General features: G+C 37.6%; 2 protein-coding genes and 1 non-coding gene across 3 annotated transcripts; 2 read left to right on the forward strand and 1 right to left on the reverse strand.

Moving 5' to 3' along the window:
* The first annotated feature begins 558 nt into the window (after nt 1-558).
* TRNAM-CAU (transfer RNA methionine (anticodon CAU)) lies at nt 559-630 on the forward strand. The gene has a single exon. It is a non-coding gene; the product is annotated as a tRNA-Met (tRNA).
* A 799-nt stretch (nt 631-1,429) lies between these two features.
* LOC145989214 (peptidoglycan-recognition protein 2-like) lies at nt 1,430-15,477 on the reverse strand. Its single transcript, XM_083124520.1, has 4 exons — nt 15,366-15,477; nt 4,456-4,663; nt 3,335-3,453; nt 1,430-1,754 (listed from the first exon to the last, which is right to left on the reverse strand). The coding sequence occupies exons 2-4, from the start codon at nt 4,569-4,571 to the stop codon at nt 1,567-1,569; spliced, it is 423 nt and encodes a 140-aa protein (XP_082980646.1). The 5' UTR covers nt 4,572-4,663; nt 15,366-15,477; the 3' UTR covers nt 1,430-1,566.
* Nucleotides 8,176-8,871, forward strand: LOC145988977 (uncharacterized). The gene has a single exon (XM_083124280.1). It carries the CDS (start codon nt 8,176-8,178, stop codon nt 8,869-8,871), a length of 696 nt encoding a protein of 231 aa, XP_082980406.1.
* Nucleotides 15,478-16,702: the final 1,225 nt, after the last annotated feature.

Genomic DNA, 16,702 nt, shown 5'->3' on the forward strand with positions numbered 1-16,702 from the left:
GAGAAAGAATGAATGAGCTGTTATATCGTAAAACTCTTAGAAGTTGTTCGGGTGCTCAAGAGATGGCACTAGCGAAGCTGATATCAATTCTGCTTCACTGCAGGTGCAGAAGAAAGTTCCGAATTTTACTACCAGATGGCGAAATGTGACTCGTTTTCAATAGATTCTAAAGCAGAGTAGCAAAGAAAATAATTTTCAGTATTTATAAAACACATTTTGCTATTTGCTTTGATTATTGCATGGATAATTTTAGAATTACTATTACTTGTAGCATGACCGCGGTAGATAATTTTAATTTCAGATACTACAAATAGGAGACTTGTGTGGCGATTTGGTAACTTTCACTACATTTTATGCATTAATTACACTAAATAACATTTATCAAGGAACTTGAAAACCATCCGAATGCAATGAAATCACTTCGCCGATATCACAATAACATTCTGATTGCAGTTCGGACATCAGCTGCCTCCTAGCGGAAAACCATTCAACTGCTAAGTGAATACGAAAGCGCCAAGCGGTGCGGTAGCAGTGAGAAGAAGGAGTGGAGTTTGTATTAGCAGAGTGGCGCAGTGGAAGCGTGCTGGGCCCATAACCCAGAGGTCCGTAGATCGAAACTACGCTCTGCTAGGCAATTTTTTTTTTTTTAGTATATTATTTTCCTGGATTGTTTACAACATTTAAACATTACTTTAAGTCGGATTTTAATATTTGGAAGAATGAACGAGGAAAAATTTGAATGCGAACATTAATATATAGCCAAAAAATATAAGAGAGGTCTGGGTGGTTTACATATAAATTCTGGGCCTATTTCTTGAGACCGGCAGTCGGTAAATATGCCTAGGCCCTTCGTGTTGCGCAACGGATTATTATTTTATTTTATTATTATTATATATTTAATGGTCCTCCCCCGAGCGGGTTAAGGCGTTCACTCGTCTTGAGATCGTTCGCTGCGCGACGGCGTAGGTTCGAATCCGGCTCTGGTCGGAATTTATTCGGCCTACGTATAGGGCCGGTGGCAACCCACCATCGTGAGGATATTGGGGAGCTCCGAGTGAGTGAGCGTAATCCGGTCACGGAGACCTACTATAACGGCTGGGGATACGTCGGCTGACCCCCCGACTATTCCAATACTGGTTGAAGATCTCAACGCTTAGAGGTGACGAAGGACAGCGTGGAAGGGAGACCAGCAGTCGGTAGGTAAGCCAAGGCCCGCCAAGGTGCTGTAGAGCTGTGGGGTTATGTTAATCCTTTGCGCAACAGCCCATGAAGGGCAAGCCCCAATTACGTACGGACATTTTCTCTCTAAAATTACTCTCATACTATACCTCCTAAATACGAACTTCCATTCCCGACGAAAAATTCTGGCCTGGTTCGTACAGTATTATGTTCTTATTATTCTAAGTAACTTTCATTTATGTACACACACACAAGGATTTCCAGCAATATATGTCGTCTTATGTTTACAGAAATTACTGACAAGTTGAGAGTATTATGACTTCTTCAGCGCTCATATTAAACAGGCAATTGGAGTTGAAACGCTGAACTATGTTGTATCTAGCGACGCTACGGCGAGGAAACCCAGTGGTCCCAGGTTCGAATCTCCTCATACACATTCTCTCCAGGGCTGGTGGTTGCTGTAGATACTTGTCGAAGCCCCAGAAGCTTGTAATTCGAACTCAACTTGCCTTGCTGCACCCCGCATTCCAGAAGCCTTTGGGCGCTGTTGAGTTGCATCGCAGTCGGGGAATTCTCTGCCAAGTACAAGGGCAAGCATAAACATTGATAGTATCTTCTGTTTCTCGTGTGTTTGTCTAAATGGTACAATAATAATAACCCGTGCCTCGACAGCCCTGGAAGGGCCTTGGCCCATCTCCCGACTGCCAGTCTCCCTCCCTCAATCCTGGTACATGAACAGTAACGCTCGAAGGCAGGCGCGTAGCCAGGATTTTATTTCGGGGGGGCTCATCCCTTATCAGCACTGGCGTCGCCAGAAATATTTGTAGAGGGGGAAGGCCACTGATAAAACTTGATTAGTAGAAATAATAATGACAATAATAATTATTACCACGATTATAATTGTCATTTTACAATAATAACTAATATAAGTCATTAAAATAAACCAAATTTAATCCAAATTTATGGTTATTATTATTGTATAAATAGGGATCCACTGTATGAGTGAATATGCAACAGAACTGTTGTCCATTATTTTCTTACATTTTGTACAGTTAGTGCACTGAAATTCATAGTTATTGAGTGTTGTTATTAACTTTCACACATTCCATTAAAAAAAGGCTTTGAGAGTTAGGAAACTCATGAAGTTTAGATTGTGTGACCTCTCACAAAGAACACTATACATTTTGAGAGCTATGGATCCATTTATTCTTTGGATTAAATGGTAGAATATGAAAATATAACCTCGTTCCTCTATTATACCTTTCGATCTAACGTTTAATCCTGCTAAGGAAGTAATATTAATTACCACCATACACTATTTAAATAAGATATTCGTAGGATTTATGGGGGGCTTCAGCCCCCTTAGCCCTCCTCCTGGCTACGTGCCTGCTCGAAAGTATAGGTATTTTGTATCATGCGGTCTTGTTTTGCTTTGTGGATTAGAGTAGCATGTATTTTCTTAATAGACCACCAGTTTTCTATAATAAAACTTCTGCAGCCTAATCTTTTGCTGACACAATATGACTCCCTCTCCCCTCCCTTTCAAACTCTGTCTTTCATTATCCGATTCTCCTTGTGGCAAGGATGTATTTATAGGACGAATCCGCCTCCCAAAATTGTCAAGTACTTAAATGAGAGAATTTAGTGTTTGTTAAAGTTTACTTACTTCCACCGAACTTACATGAAGGTAAGGATCCAAGTTGGATGAATCAGTTTTGTATTGATGGTGTTTATGAATATTAATGCATACTACCACCAGTAATAATAATAATAATAATAATGTACATATAATAATAATTATAGATTTCACTTCTCATCAGCTGGAACTAGTAGGCTAACCTTTCTACTATTCTAAAATTATTAACAATTTATATTTTGACACTAATTTCGTTTGTAGAACAACTGATTTATTCAAATTTTAGTGATCTTCAGTAGCAATAAGTTAGACAACAAAGGTTACTGTTGTAGTTCTATTCTTAAACTGCCTCTATACCGATTTATGTAAAAGTAATAATTATTCATAAACTTATTGGCGAACGCGCTCAACCACCAAAGCAACAGTCTCCAGCGACCTTTAGACATTTTATGTTCAAATCTTCCAAAGTAGAAACGCAACATAATTAGCAACGAAATGAGAAATTAGAAAAGATCTTACTTTCATAGTTTCCGATAAAGGCTATTCCAATGGACACATCGTCGAAATTCTGCGAATGAGATCCAACTTTGTGCCAGCCACGTCCCTCGTACACGTAGCCATCAGCGCCAATCAGAAACCTGCAACGTAGGGCCAATCAAGAACCATTAAATTTCACACAAGCACCAATTGATGTTATTTGCTCATTTGACTAACGAGATATGTACCAAGACTGTCAAAGTGGAGTGCGTAGAGGTGGGACCGCCAGAGATATTCAACGAGCAGTTACATGACGTCATATAATTTAGAGGCTATAATTTTCTTTAGATTACATCCTTGGCAATACTGGATTGGAAAATAGGTAGACTGCCGTTCGGTGCAAATTTATAAAGACGTTCCCAACTTTCACTTTCAACACAAGCAAATTTCAGAAAAATCGTTTTCCCTTTGAAATTCACCTTAAATGGAGTCGACTGGACAGTTATGTAGCCTCATATAATACTATGTAGGGCCCGTTCCGAAAGTCGCATGAGTTTAACGCGTTAAACAAGTTATGGTAACTGGTTGTCCCATAAGTGCTCCCGTGCGTTTCGTGAGTTTCATTATGCTATCCCAAAAGTCGCATTCCGTGCTTTTCGTGCAAGAACGAGATTCACCAAACGCACGGGCCAGGAGGCTGGTTTGTTCGGTGAGAATCGTATGCTGCTTTCAGACATCGCGCGTGCTGATGGATTCAAACTGCACTAGTTCGGAAAATGTATTATAATTTTAACAGATAGCGATATAAAGCAATATGCACAAATGAAAATGAGTAAGAGTGTCCACAGTAGAGTTTATTTTTGCCATAAGGACATTCCTTCTGCTGACGCCATGTGGAAACTTTCTCTAAACAAAACGCTGCGCCTGCGCTTTCGCCTAGAGCGTTCCATAAGTCTGTAAAATAACTGGTTTCACCAGATTCACGAGCCCAGTTATTTTCGTTCAATGCGTTCTTTTCGTTAAGACTTTCGGAACGCACCCATAGTTGCCCTGTTTCATTTTTCATTTAGAGACTAGAGATTTGTAGATGGTCAGGTTAGATACGTGTGGCCTGATTCGAACCTAGAATCTTCTCAAGAGTATATTTGAGTATATTTACTTACGAGTATCCAATATCATCGAAGCTGAGGTAGTCCATGTGATAGTTCTGGATATTTTGGACTGCTTGCTTGCATTGCAAGAGCGTTTTGCAAATCGGAGTGTCTGTGTGATGCACCATCACATATTTAACAGGAAATATAAGGTATTTAATTCTACTTGGTGGCTCAGCTCCCCATTTCTCCCTGCCAATAATAAGAGGACACGTAGCATCTGAAAGAAAAAACAGCGTAAGACTGTATATTTCACATTTACACACCATGAGATTAGACTTTTGTTTATTTATTTGGGATTACCGCTTTTGCAGTTTTCTCCATAGTAATTTACCTTGTCTACATTATTTTCTTCTCAAACATATTCCACTATTGATTCCAATCACTTTTGCTACACTGAAATTCCACATTTTCTATAAAAACAATTAAAAAAAATGATTATACATATCCCACTGTAAGGTTAGGTACACATACCAACAATTACAAACACTGTGGAAGAGGAATTGTACAGGAGGATCCATGAGCGTTAACCTGCAAATTGTCCATGACTATTTTCATTAATTTTTAGGGTTGCGCGAGATCCCGAAAAGTCGGGAACGGGATCGGGAAAAAATAATTCCCGTCCCGATCCCGACTTCGAGAAATGACTTCCAGACTTCTTGGGATCCCGAGCAGTCGGAAAATACCGAATGGTCATTTTAAAAAGTTGTTAATTCTCGACGTTTTCTGCATTGCAAGTGTCTGGAACTTATCGGAAATTGTTTGTTTTTATTCCAGAAGTGCAAAACCAATCACTTATTTAGTATTTAGTTTATAATTAAGAGAACTTAAAATAATTTTATTTGAAGTAATTGTTATGTTCTCAATTTCTAACCTCTATAAATAACTTTTAATATAAAAATTGCATAAGAAATGGTATATTGTTGAAATATAGTTTTAGTTTAAATATTATTAAATGTAAACAAATGCGTAAATTACTTTATTTTCCTCCTTAGTAGAAAACAGCCAGTCCGCCATTTTGAAATCCGTTTTGGGGGTTCTCCCGTGGTCCAATTTTGTCTGATTTTGGATATGTTATTCAGCAATGATTTCTGAGCTAGAAAATGTTTAAAAACCTTCTGAAGCAATTATGCCCAGATCAAAGTGTAAATTGCCTGGACTATTAGAATAGTTTTAACTTGAAACTGTGTGACAGTAACGACTGACGACAGTATTGAGTGTCAGTCAAAGTGGCAGCAAGGAAAGGAATGCGGTAGGCTGTGGCAAGAAAGATCTCATCGAAACGGATGGTAAGATTATTCGCTCTACTTTACCTTTAACAAAAAGGAAATAAAAAAGGACTATCGTTTATTTTTGCACTTCACTATAAATATTATTTTAAATGAAAGCACAATATATGCCATTCATACATAAAAAAGGGATACATGAAAACGAAATTTAATGTATCCCTTTTTATATATGAATGGTGTACGTATATTGTTCTTTCATTTAAAACAGAATTTCTATAGTGGAGTGCACAAAAACTATAGTCCTTGTTTCCCATTTTTTGGCAATAATTTTCCCTTTTTTTCCTTTTTAGAGGAAATTTTTTCCCTTTAAAACCCAGTCTGTATTTCTAAGCTTGTTCTACACCAACGTGGTTCATATTTTTTTCCCCCTAATGAAACTAATTCAAATATCAAAGAACACGATACATAATTTTGACAGTTGTTGGAAAGTCAAGAGAACACGGCATACTTATTGAAGTAGTAAAACTTAAATATATTTAAAATGTGAAGATTTCAACTTGTCTATTAATGACGTATGGAACTGGAAGTATTTATGTAACACAGTTTCTGGAATTATGCAATTTCCCTTTGCAACTCACACGAAGGAATTAACACGGATCAAAAGGGGAAATTTTTCGTTGACGGTAAATTTAAATTTCCCGTCTTTCTTTTTTAAATTAAGTTTTAACGTTTAGTCGCAGTTACAGATTTCGGTTCCAATCGCAATACTAATATCTGATTAAATCATGTGAACAACTTATGTTTTACTTAGTCGCAGAGTAATGAAATTCGATCATTTGTAGCTTTATCAATCATTACTTACTTATTCCTGGTACAAGGGCAAACGCTGACAAAAGAAGAACGAAAAGAATCATTGCTGGTTGGATCTTGCAAGAACACAAACACGGAGTTGAGAAAAAATAAAATGTTTCTGGTTTCTTATCTCTGTTATTAATGGCAGCCTCGGGGTTTCACGAATTGTCCATACACGGCGACCCTGTTGTTTGTTTAAATCAGGCTTTGCCTGTACCTTAAGCTTACACCACTAAGTCCAGAGAAAACACCAGAAATCCGAAGACAAATCTTCAATAGGCGGCAACGTTCTCTTATCTTCTACAACCTGTCAATATTATTTTGAAAAAAGAAATGCTGATGATGGGTCAAAGATTGTAGCAGAAAATAGTGGCGGACAATGCCTTCTATTGTCTTTGCTGTCGGCTGTACAGTGGAATCTATGAGTATTACCGTGCAAATTATCCATGACTATTTTCATTAATTTTTCTCTTGCATCCTGTGTGTTTTTAACCGATGGATTTTTATGTATGCTGGTGCAGAAGTTGTCAACAGCTTGTTTTGAGTTTTCTTTTAATTCTTGAAGCTCTTATTGGATCAAATAAAGTGCACGAACATGGTGATGGACAATTTGCACGGTAATACTCATGAATCCCACTGTACATGATGTGCCGTAGACCAGGGGTTATCATACTTTTAGACTGGCGCCGTGTTGCTAACATTGAAAATGGCGTGCCTTTCCATCTAGTAACTAATGATTATACAATTACTAAAACTGCACTTAGATTGCCTTTGTTATTGACATTAAAATAAGAAATAGCAATGATTATGTATTAATAATGTGTACAGTCCATTCATCATATCATCACTCATCCCCATCTTCGCAAATTAACCAAAAGTGGCACAAAAAGCGAAGTAAAATAAAGCAAATCAATCAATAATAATGTGTACCATGCAGAATACAAGTATTTTGGAAAACTGGAACAACTCGTTTTTAACCACTTGTCGAAATTACATACTTTCAACTTTTCAGGCGGTCTGTCAAGACACTGAGGAAAACTCTAGCAATTATCTTGTTCTAATCAGTTAACCCTGGAACCACACAGTGATTTATTTACAACAAATGCAACACCCTGAGGTCGCCCATGACCCATGAAATCTCAATTTTCATATGTAACATTTTAAATTAATTAATATGTGGAATGGAGAATTTATCACATTATTTGACTACAAAACAATTTTGAGTTATAAGGGCTATTCTAAATGATATTCCCGATTTCAAAGTTTAATATCTCACGTTTATATAGTCACAATGACATGCAAATTATTTTAAATGAAACAAAAACTCAAAAAGTTTTAGTGTCTGGCAAAGCTGATGTTTAGTTACGCATTCTACCGCTAGGGCGACAGTAAATCAAGATGGCTGGAAACGAAGACAGGAGAGCATTTTGTGTCCTGGAATTTCATGTACAACAGTCCGTTATTTGTGTCCAACGAAGTTTTAGGACGAAGTTCGGGTTAGATCCACCAAGCGGTCACTCAATTCGGAAGTGGTATAGACAATTTAAAGAAAGTGGGTGTATCTGCAAGAGGAAATCAACAGGCCGTCCAGGAGTTAGTGATGAAACAGTTGATCGGAAAACGTTTGAAATTTCACCCTTACCGATTGCAAATGTTGCAGGCACTTAAACCTACTGACAAAGATAAGAGACTTGAGTTCTGCGTTGCTATGCAAAACCTTTTGGAAAGAGATGGTTTCATTGAGTCGGTTGTCTTCAGTGATGAAGCTACCTTCCACCTTTCGGGGAAAGTAAACAAACAAAATGTGAGGATTTGGGCTTTGGAAAATCCCCATGGTTACGAAGAACACGTCCGTGATCCTCCCAAGGTGAACGTGTTTTGTGTGGTTACCTGTAACAAGGTCTATGGCCGTATGTTCTTCGAGGAGGACACTGTAAACGGACTTTCCTACCTTCACATGCTGCAGACATGGCTCTTCCCGCAGCTGGAAGAGGACATGGAAAATTTTATTTTCCAGCAGGACGGGGCACCCCCACATTGGCACCGGGATGTCAGGAGGGAACTCAACAGAAGGTTAACAAATCAATGGATAGGACGAGCTAGTCGTGAGGATCAGGTTCTGCTTCCTTCGCCAGATATCACCCCGTGTGACTTTTTTTTGTGGGGTTATATTAAAAACCAGGTGTATGAGCCTCCCCTACCTAACAACCTACCTGAACTTCGAGTACGCATCCAAGAAGCAGTTGCGTCCATTGACTCTGAGATGTTGGGAAGTGTGTGGCAAGAATTTGACTATCGGCTTGATGTGTGCCGAATTACAAAAGGCACTCATATTGAGCACCTTTGACGTGGAACATACGTAAGTATGTATGTAAAAACAACTTTTTGAGTTTTTCTTTCATTTAAAATAATTTGCATGTCATTGTGACTGAACAAACGTGAGATATTAAACTTTGAAATCGGGAAGATCATTTAGAATAGCCCTATGGTTAAGTGTATATAGGGTGTTTCAAAATAATCATTAACATCCTAAAAAAAAACATGATTTAATTAATCTAAAGTTACATATTAATTCCATCTTTTATAACATCTTTTTGTTAAAAAAAAATCTGAACAGGGCCTCCCAGATGGCGCAGTGGTAGCGTCGTCGCCTTGTAATCAAGGGGTTCCGGGTTCAATACCCGGTGGAGGCACAAGTGGTTCGGATCCCACTTTAAACTGTAGGTCCAGTCCCGATTAGCCTTACTGTGCATAAAGTGGACTTAAAACACAAACTCAACAAAAAATCTGAACACACCTACTAAATTATAAAATCTTAGTTAATGAGTAAATTATTAATTTTTCAGTCCTCTTTGTTATGCAGTTTTCAGTAACTTTACACACGACTTTCTTTACATTCTGGGCACATTCCAAGTCGGTGTTCAGCACAAATAGCTACTCCTAGACAGGGGCGGCAATTGTATTGTGCGGGAGCAAAAGTGGCGAAAAGTGTGGGACAATTGCCCCCCTTCACCCCCCTAATCTCCGCCACTCTTCTAGAAAAAATGGTACAATGAGGTTGTCCTCTTTCTATCATTCTTTATTGGTTAGAAATCATAACACTGAGGCCGGGATTCCTGTAGTGAAACAAGAAATGAACAAAACCTTTAACGTTAACCACACTGTGGGGTCGTATTCGACCCTACGCTCAAACTATATATGAAAAAATAAGAGAAAAAACAAAAACTTTCACAGCAGCTCAACCGCTCTCACAGTACTGAAGGTACACAGTGAGACAACGCTTTAAGTCTGGTTCCAACTATGTGCCTTCTCTGGATTCTAAGGTGAAAGGATTATCGTGAAATCGTTTAATGCAAGAAATCTAGGCTTCGTTGCATGCTCCATTGCAATTCATCATTTATAATTGCGTGCGAAGACCTTTGGGTGGATTGCTACATTCATTTGGAACGTGAAAGTTGAGATAGAAATAAATCATTGTCGGGATAGTGGTTCTTGTTGAGCTTGAAACGGAACAGAAAGAAAGTGGATTTGCTACTACTACATGCAAAGTGACATCCATGGTTGGCATATCAACGATTTTTAGAATTGAAACCACTCTAACGATTAACGAAGTTGTTTCATCATTTTACTTGTTATATTATATAAATATACGAAGACTTATATTATGTGCGTACCAGAAACATAAATATAAACACATGTAAGTCTTCATATGCGAATTTTATTACAATTCATGACCATTGATTGTGTGCAAGAAACTTTGTAACAGAAAGTAACTGTGAAAGTAAATTAGTGTTGCAATTCAATTACCAGTAACTGTAACAGTTACACAAAGATATTCTAATATACTCAATTACTTGCCATATACTTTTAATTATTCACAAGATGAATGGTATTACAGCTTTTCTGTCTGATGGGTAATCTTCAAACTTTTCCTTATAATATCTGTGATGGTGAAAGGCACGAGAACCAAGAAACAGTGTTGTAAACACTGCAAGTATCAATGAGGAAGATGTATGTGTACAAACCCAGAAACCCCACCATTCTACAATCTCTCCGAAGTAATTTGCACAAGAGACATAATTAAATAAACCACCGGTAGGTATCTTGTAAGTCCTCTCGTCTGGCTTCCTCAGGTTGCGAAGAAGATGATCGTGATAAATGTTAATCGCCATTCCGATCAGAAATAAGAACAGACCCATTATGACGTCACAGTGGCAAAACCAGTCAGGATCGTACTTGGCAACATTGAGCAGGTCGAACGTTTGCATAAAGCCGTTGTAAGACGTGAAAATGAAACCCGTCACAGACACTAGAAGCGGGATTTTCTTGGCGTTTACGCTTAAAAAGGGCTGAACAAAAGCTCTCTGCACATAATGAAGCACGAATAGCCCAACGAATGTTAAATTAACATTCGAAACATGCCCGCCATCTTCAATTGTTAACACAAGAAATATAGGAACAAGAACTGATGGGCACTCTTGAATCATCCAAGAAATGTTTGCTGGTAGTAAAAATCCATAGTTCTCACTGTAATATCGTCCATAAGGTGCTGGCAGTATCAGCCCATAAACAGCAACTATAACCGTATAAACGGCAGCACAAATGTTCAACTTGTTAACAAAATCTTGATCGGTTTGGCCCAGCATTGAAGAATTGATATAATATTCAGTCATTTCCTAATCCACACACGTTTTGTTCTCACTATACTAGTCTTGGAGCTTTGTAAGATTTCGTGTAGGAGATGTCGAAGTATATCGAAGTGCTAACTCATAATGGAAATGTCAACCTATAAGAAGGAAAAAAAGACACTCATTAATGGATTTTTACAGTCATCCAAGATACTTCTTAAGCATATAAATATTATAATAATTGTTGTTTAGCTGATGAAAACAACTCATAATTTGCTTCCGACATTATAGTAAAATTCAGCGGCGAAGATATAGTACAGTGGGATCCAGTATTACCGTGCAAATTGTCCATCACCATGTTCGTGCACTTTATATGACCCAATAAGAGCTTCAAGAATTAATCTTAAAAACACATAGGACGTGAGAGAAAAATTCATGAAAATGGTAATGGACAATTTACACGGTAATACTCATGGATCCCACTGTACAAGCAATGCAAGCACTGCTTGTATTATTAAAATATTATTTAATGTACTTAATGGTTTAGCCTTATTTAGTTTCCATCGCAATCGATTTCACAAGATTTTACGACCTCAAACTCCTTGAGCAGCCCGTTGCAAGCAGCAACTCTCTGCTTGCGGTCGCCGACACGGGGATCCAATGCATGCACCCAAAGGATCATATGACGACGCGTGAAATCTTGTTGGAGATACGGGCCGCAACCCTCACAGAAAAGCTGAGCTTCTTAGTGCTTCTCGGAAACCAGAAGGAAACATTGCCAACAGACCAATAACCAGTGTGTGTCTTCATGAGCACATAAAGAAGATCACAAGGATACTGATAATTAATAATCATAAAATAACTGAAAGAAATCATTATCATTACTCTAATTTTCATACACTTAAATTACAAATTAGTTTGTATTTCGCGAATTTTAAAATGCGTCAAAAATTTGACATTAGGGGTTGAGGCAAAGTTGGAAAGTGCGAGCGGTTGTGTTTCCGGGAAGAAGATTGTCTGCACCCAGCTCGAATTACGTCACCAGTGTTGTGAGCTACAGTGTTGTAAACTGTCAAGTTATTTACACGGTAATTCAAGTGAAATGTTTAACAAATTTTACAAGTAGATTCAATAAATTGATGGCTTTTGAATAGAAATAGGGGTGGAAAAAAGTATCTGAGAAAGGGACTATCATTCTGATATTTGTAAACATGACGATCTAAATCGTATACATTGTACACATTAAGAACAAAGGAACATTTTGTATTATGGCACTTTATTAAATAAACATTAGTGATATAATTAAGGAAATAAGTTGGTATCACTTTCTGTTTCAGAGCTTTTCAATGTGATCTTGTTTGTTGCTGGTGTATGTGTTCTGAATTAATCGAAACGAACATGAATTTGGGAGCGGTTGATACAGCAAAGTGCGGGTGCTTTACTATTTGAGTTTTGTGCAGATAGGTTAATCAGGACTGGGCCTACAGTTTAATATGGGATCCGAACTACCGTTGAATGTGCCTCAATCGGGCATTGAACCCGGGGCACCTTGGCTACAAGGAGACATTACCACTACGCCATCGGGGAACCCAAAGAGGTGAATGTATTATTTAACAATTTATATCTGCTTCGTTTAGCTCGAGCGAGAAAAGTGTAGAAATGAAATCGTTGATGCGAGGCGACCAACATCCGATTTACCTGACTTTAAAGAATTATCTCATTGAGGCTTTGTGCGACACTTACAGGAGTTTGGAATTTATTGTAGTGAGTACGTCGTCTATGCATATGTTTCTCTTGGATGGAGATTTTAATGTTTATGTCCCCTGTGTCGGAAGCGCCACCTTAATATGAATTATTGGGGGGGGGGCAAAATTTGAATCAACAATTATATATATACACAATATATGTTGCTTGCCTCCTTTGTCAGTCCACGCTTCGCTACTGATAAAATTATACAATTTCCAAAATATATATTTGCTTCAGTGTGTACTGTGTACGGTTGTATGTATAGAAAGTGAATAAGACTGGTTAAATTTTCAGTAGCATAACATTACTAAAATATTAGTAGATATATTATTATTACTGCTACTGCTACTAATAATGATCTTATTTCCGGAACATAAATTAGCTTGTTGGCACTCTCTTTATGCTACACGAACAGACCACCACAACTTTCTCTTTAGAAAAACAAGATATTAAATTTTAAGTTTTAAATATTATGTATTTTCTGCTAAAGCCAATTGTCTTTTGGATTTATTTGTTGAAAAATCAAAGGTATTAGTGATCCATTGCCTTCCATTGTTAATGAAAGAGTTAGTTGTGTTGAACTCATTATATTATTTAATTCTCAGTATTGGAATACAAGAAACATATATATATATATATATATATATATATATATATATATATATATTCATATTTTTAGGACGGGCAAAAAGTCGACCCCTATAACACACAAACGGGCTGACACACACCAATCCAATGTCCCAAATATGTTGTGGTGAGGAGGAAAGCCATCTACACCATGCTACATCAAAGGAAGTTAGAATTTCGCGAGAAACACGATGTTGTACTCAGTTTTTTCGTAGCTTCAATCATTCTCACGTAATTGGTAATTTCATGGAACATGAAGAAACAAAGAAATAATGGCAGTTTTCTTCGTCAGAAGTGTAGTGCGGTGCTCTCTATAGATATACTTAACTTCTTGAGTTCTTTGGGTGACGATAGTGGACAACAAAAAGTTTCTTGATTGATTGATTTGTTTACTTGTGCTTCGTTTCTCTGCCACTTTTTGCTATTAGCGAGGGTGAGGGTAGGATTTTTCAACAGTAAAAATTCGACATATTCTACACATCAAACTCTTTCTGATGCAAATGTGACCACCACATCGCCAGAACGCCCGTAGCTCGAACTCGGTAGAACACGGTAACAACGACGCTAGGGTTCGGACATGTGACAATTCCCGCGTCTCTTTTTCATTCTATTGCACCCTCGCAAATACTAGATGTTACACGTGTCAAGGAAGAGAAGACAATGCAAAACATCTGTTGAGAATTACCTCGCATAAATATCGATGGCAATGACTTACCAAATACTAAAATTAAATAATGGAAATATACATACTTGCTTAGCAATTGTTGTTATTTATTTATTTATGCCGAACATATTGGAAAGCAAGGATTATATTGGGATCCTACGGATTTCAACAACAGTGCCAAAGAAGATTTATGCACACTACTGCTTATAATTATACGCATAAATTATTAATCAGGAACTTTACTTTTCATCAACTGGATGTAATATCTTTTTTGTTATTCAATGAATACTCAATTCTTTATTTTTTTGGCAATAATTTCCTTGCCAGGACAGTTGTTTTTACACACATTTTGACGATCTTAAACTATACGTAAGCTAGAAAACGAATACGAACTTTTATATGACTATTCTTATAGCGTCTTCATCACCTATTCAGATAATAATAGCAATACAATATTAATTAATGTACATATTATGAATAAACCAAACCTTCAATTATATAAACGTATTAATTTAAGCATTTATCAGCGGTGGCTCAGTCGGTAACGCGTCTGACTACCATGCTAAAGGTCCCGGGTTCGATCCCCGGCCGGTTCAAATCCGGGAACTTTTCTAACGATGGAAGCGGGCCCGGCGCCCACCCAGCGTCGAATAACATGGGTACCTTGGGGAAACCAAGGCGGTCAGGGGCGTGATGCTGATCACATCACCCCCACTCACGACCGGATCAAGAAAGTGTGGGGCGTTACCCCCACACCCCCTATACGCCTTCATGGCGTGGTGCTATGCACAGGGGAGCACCTTACCTTATATTATTATTATTATTATATTGTTATTATCATATTATTATTATTTATGAGGCACATGGTTCGGACATCTGTGCTAGAGAGAGCCCTTTGTATAAACTTTGTGTCGTTCTAAGTGATGTATTCGTTGTTATCTTCGCGATTAACCCAGATAAAAGAAAACACGATAACAAAAATGCAAAAACTCAAGTCTTCCTACCTTATTGACATGCAGCATTGAATTAAGGCCTTGTTTACAAGATATAACTTTCAGATTATTGGATTAGTGCATAGCTGAACACGTAGTTGATTTTTACAACTTTTAGGAAACATAAGAAAATTAATTAACACTGAAAAACCAACAAGAAAGTAAACCATAGAAAATTACTCACTTTAACTCAAGCACAGTTGGTAAAGGTCGGGCTAGACGAGAGACAATCGATTACATAACCCATGGACATGATCACGTGCTAGACTGCTGACTGTGTTGACGCCTTGTCTCGCAGCAGAGTAGCCAAGTCAAGTATTTAATACGTTGCATAAGAGAACACAGTTATATCTCACGCGACGATTCAAATTATAAGGCAAATTGTCCAATGCTTTTTCATTCATTTTTTTTCCAGATCGTACACGTTTCTTCGGACTGATCCTGGAGCAGAGGTTGTCAACTGCTTCGCTGATGTTATGTTGCAATTCTTGAACCTCGCATGCAGTGGCGTGCACAAGAAGGGGGGAGGGCAGACTACAAAAAATATATTTGCAACCCCTGGTCTTTAAAAAAAAAATCTGGCACAGCACAACTCGCCTAAAACAAAATAAATGAACATGGTAATTGACAATTTGTGTGCAAATATTTATGCATTCCTCCCACAATATGTACAGTGGGATCCATGAGTATTACCGTGCAACTTGTCTATCACCATGTTCGTGTACTTTATTTGACCCAACAAGAGCTTCAAGAATTAAGAGAAAACTCAAAACAAGCTGTTGACAACTTCTGCACCACCATACATAAAAATCCATCGCTTGAAAACACACAGGATGTGAGAGAGAAATTAATGAAAATACTCATGGACAATTTGCGCTGTAATACTCATGGATCCCACTGTAGAAGGGCGTGAAACGCTAGAAATTACATCCTGCAGAGTGATTACAATATGAAGCAAAGTGGAAGATTGGTTAATATCTCTCTAGTATACAAATTTTGCCCACAAAAAGTGCAATGATTTTGAAGAGTACGATTAAGATATTATGCACATAATAGCTTAAAAATGTAAGAGCCAAGCAATAATTTGTGATAATAATCACTCTTCAAGTGATGAAATTTACCATTTTCCGTGTTCATGTATGGTTCTTGATTACTTCGAAGAACAGACCTGTGTGGATTAGGGTAGCCATAATAGTTTGACCCAACGGGGCAATCCAAGGAGATTAGTTCCCCCCTCCTGATAAATCAGTTAGGCCTAATTATAAAACTATTGTTATTATTAATGTATTATTATTACTTATTAAAGGATGGATCACATAAATCATACATCATAAACAATAAATGAAATATGATCTCCCGTTGTCAAAAGGTATTAATTATTATAATCTGTGTTCTATTTACATAGCGTTTCTCGTCCTTTCTGATCAACCTTTATGCTAAAGTTCAGTAATGCCAGAAGTATTTAGCAGAAGAACCAATCTTATTGAGACAAGCTTTGTTCTTCATCAACCGTTTATAAAT

This window comes from Lepisma saccharinum, chromosome 6 (genome assembly GCF_977018435.1).
Source record: "Lepisma saccharinum chromosome 6, izLepSacc3.1, whole genome shotgun sequence".
Taxonomy (NCBI): domain Eukaryota; kingdom Metazoa; phylum Arthropoda; class Insecta; order Zygentoma; family Lepismatidae; genus Lepisma; species Lepisma saccharinum.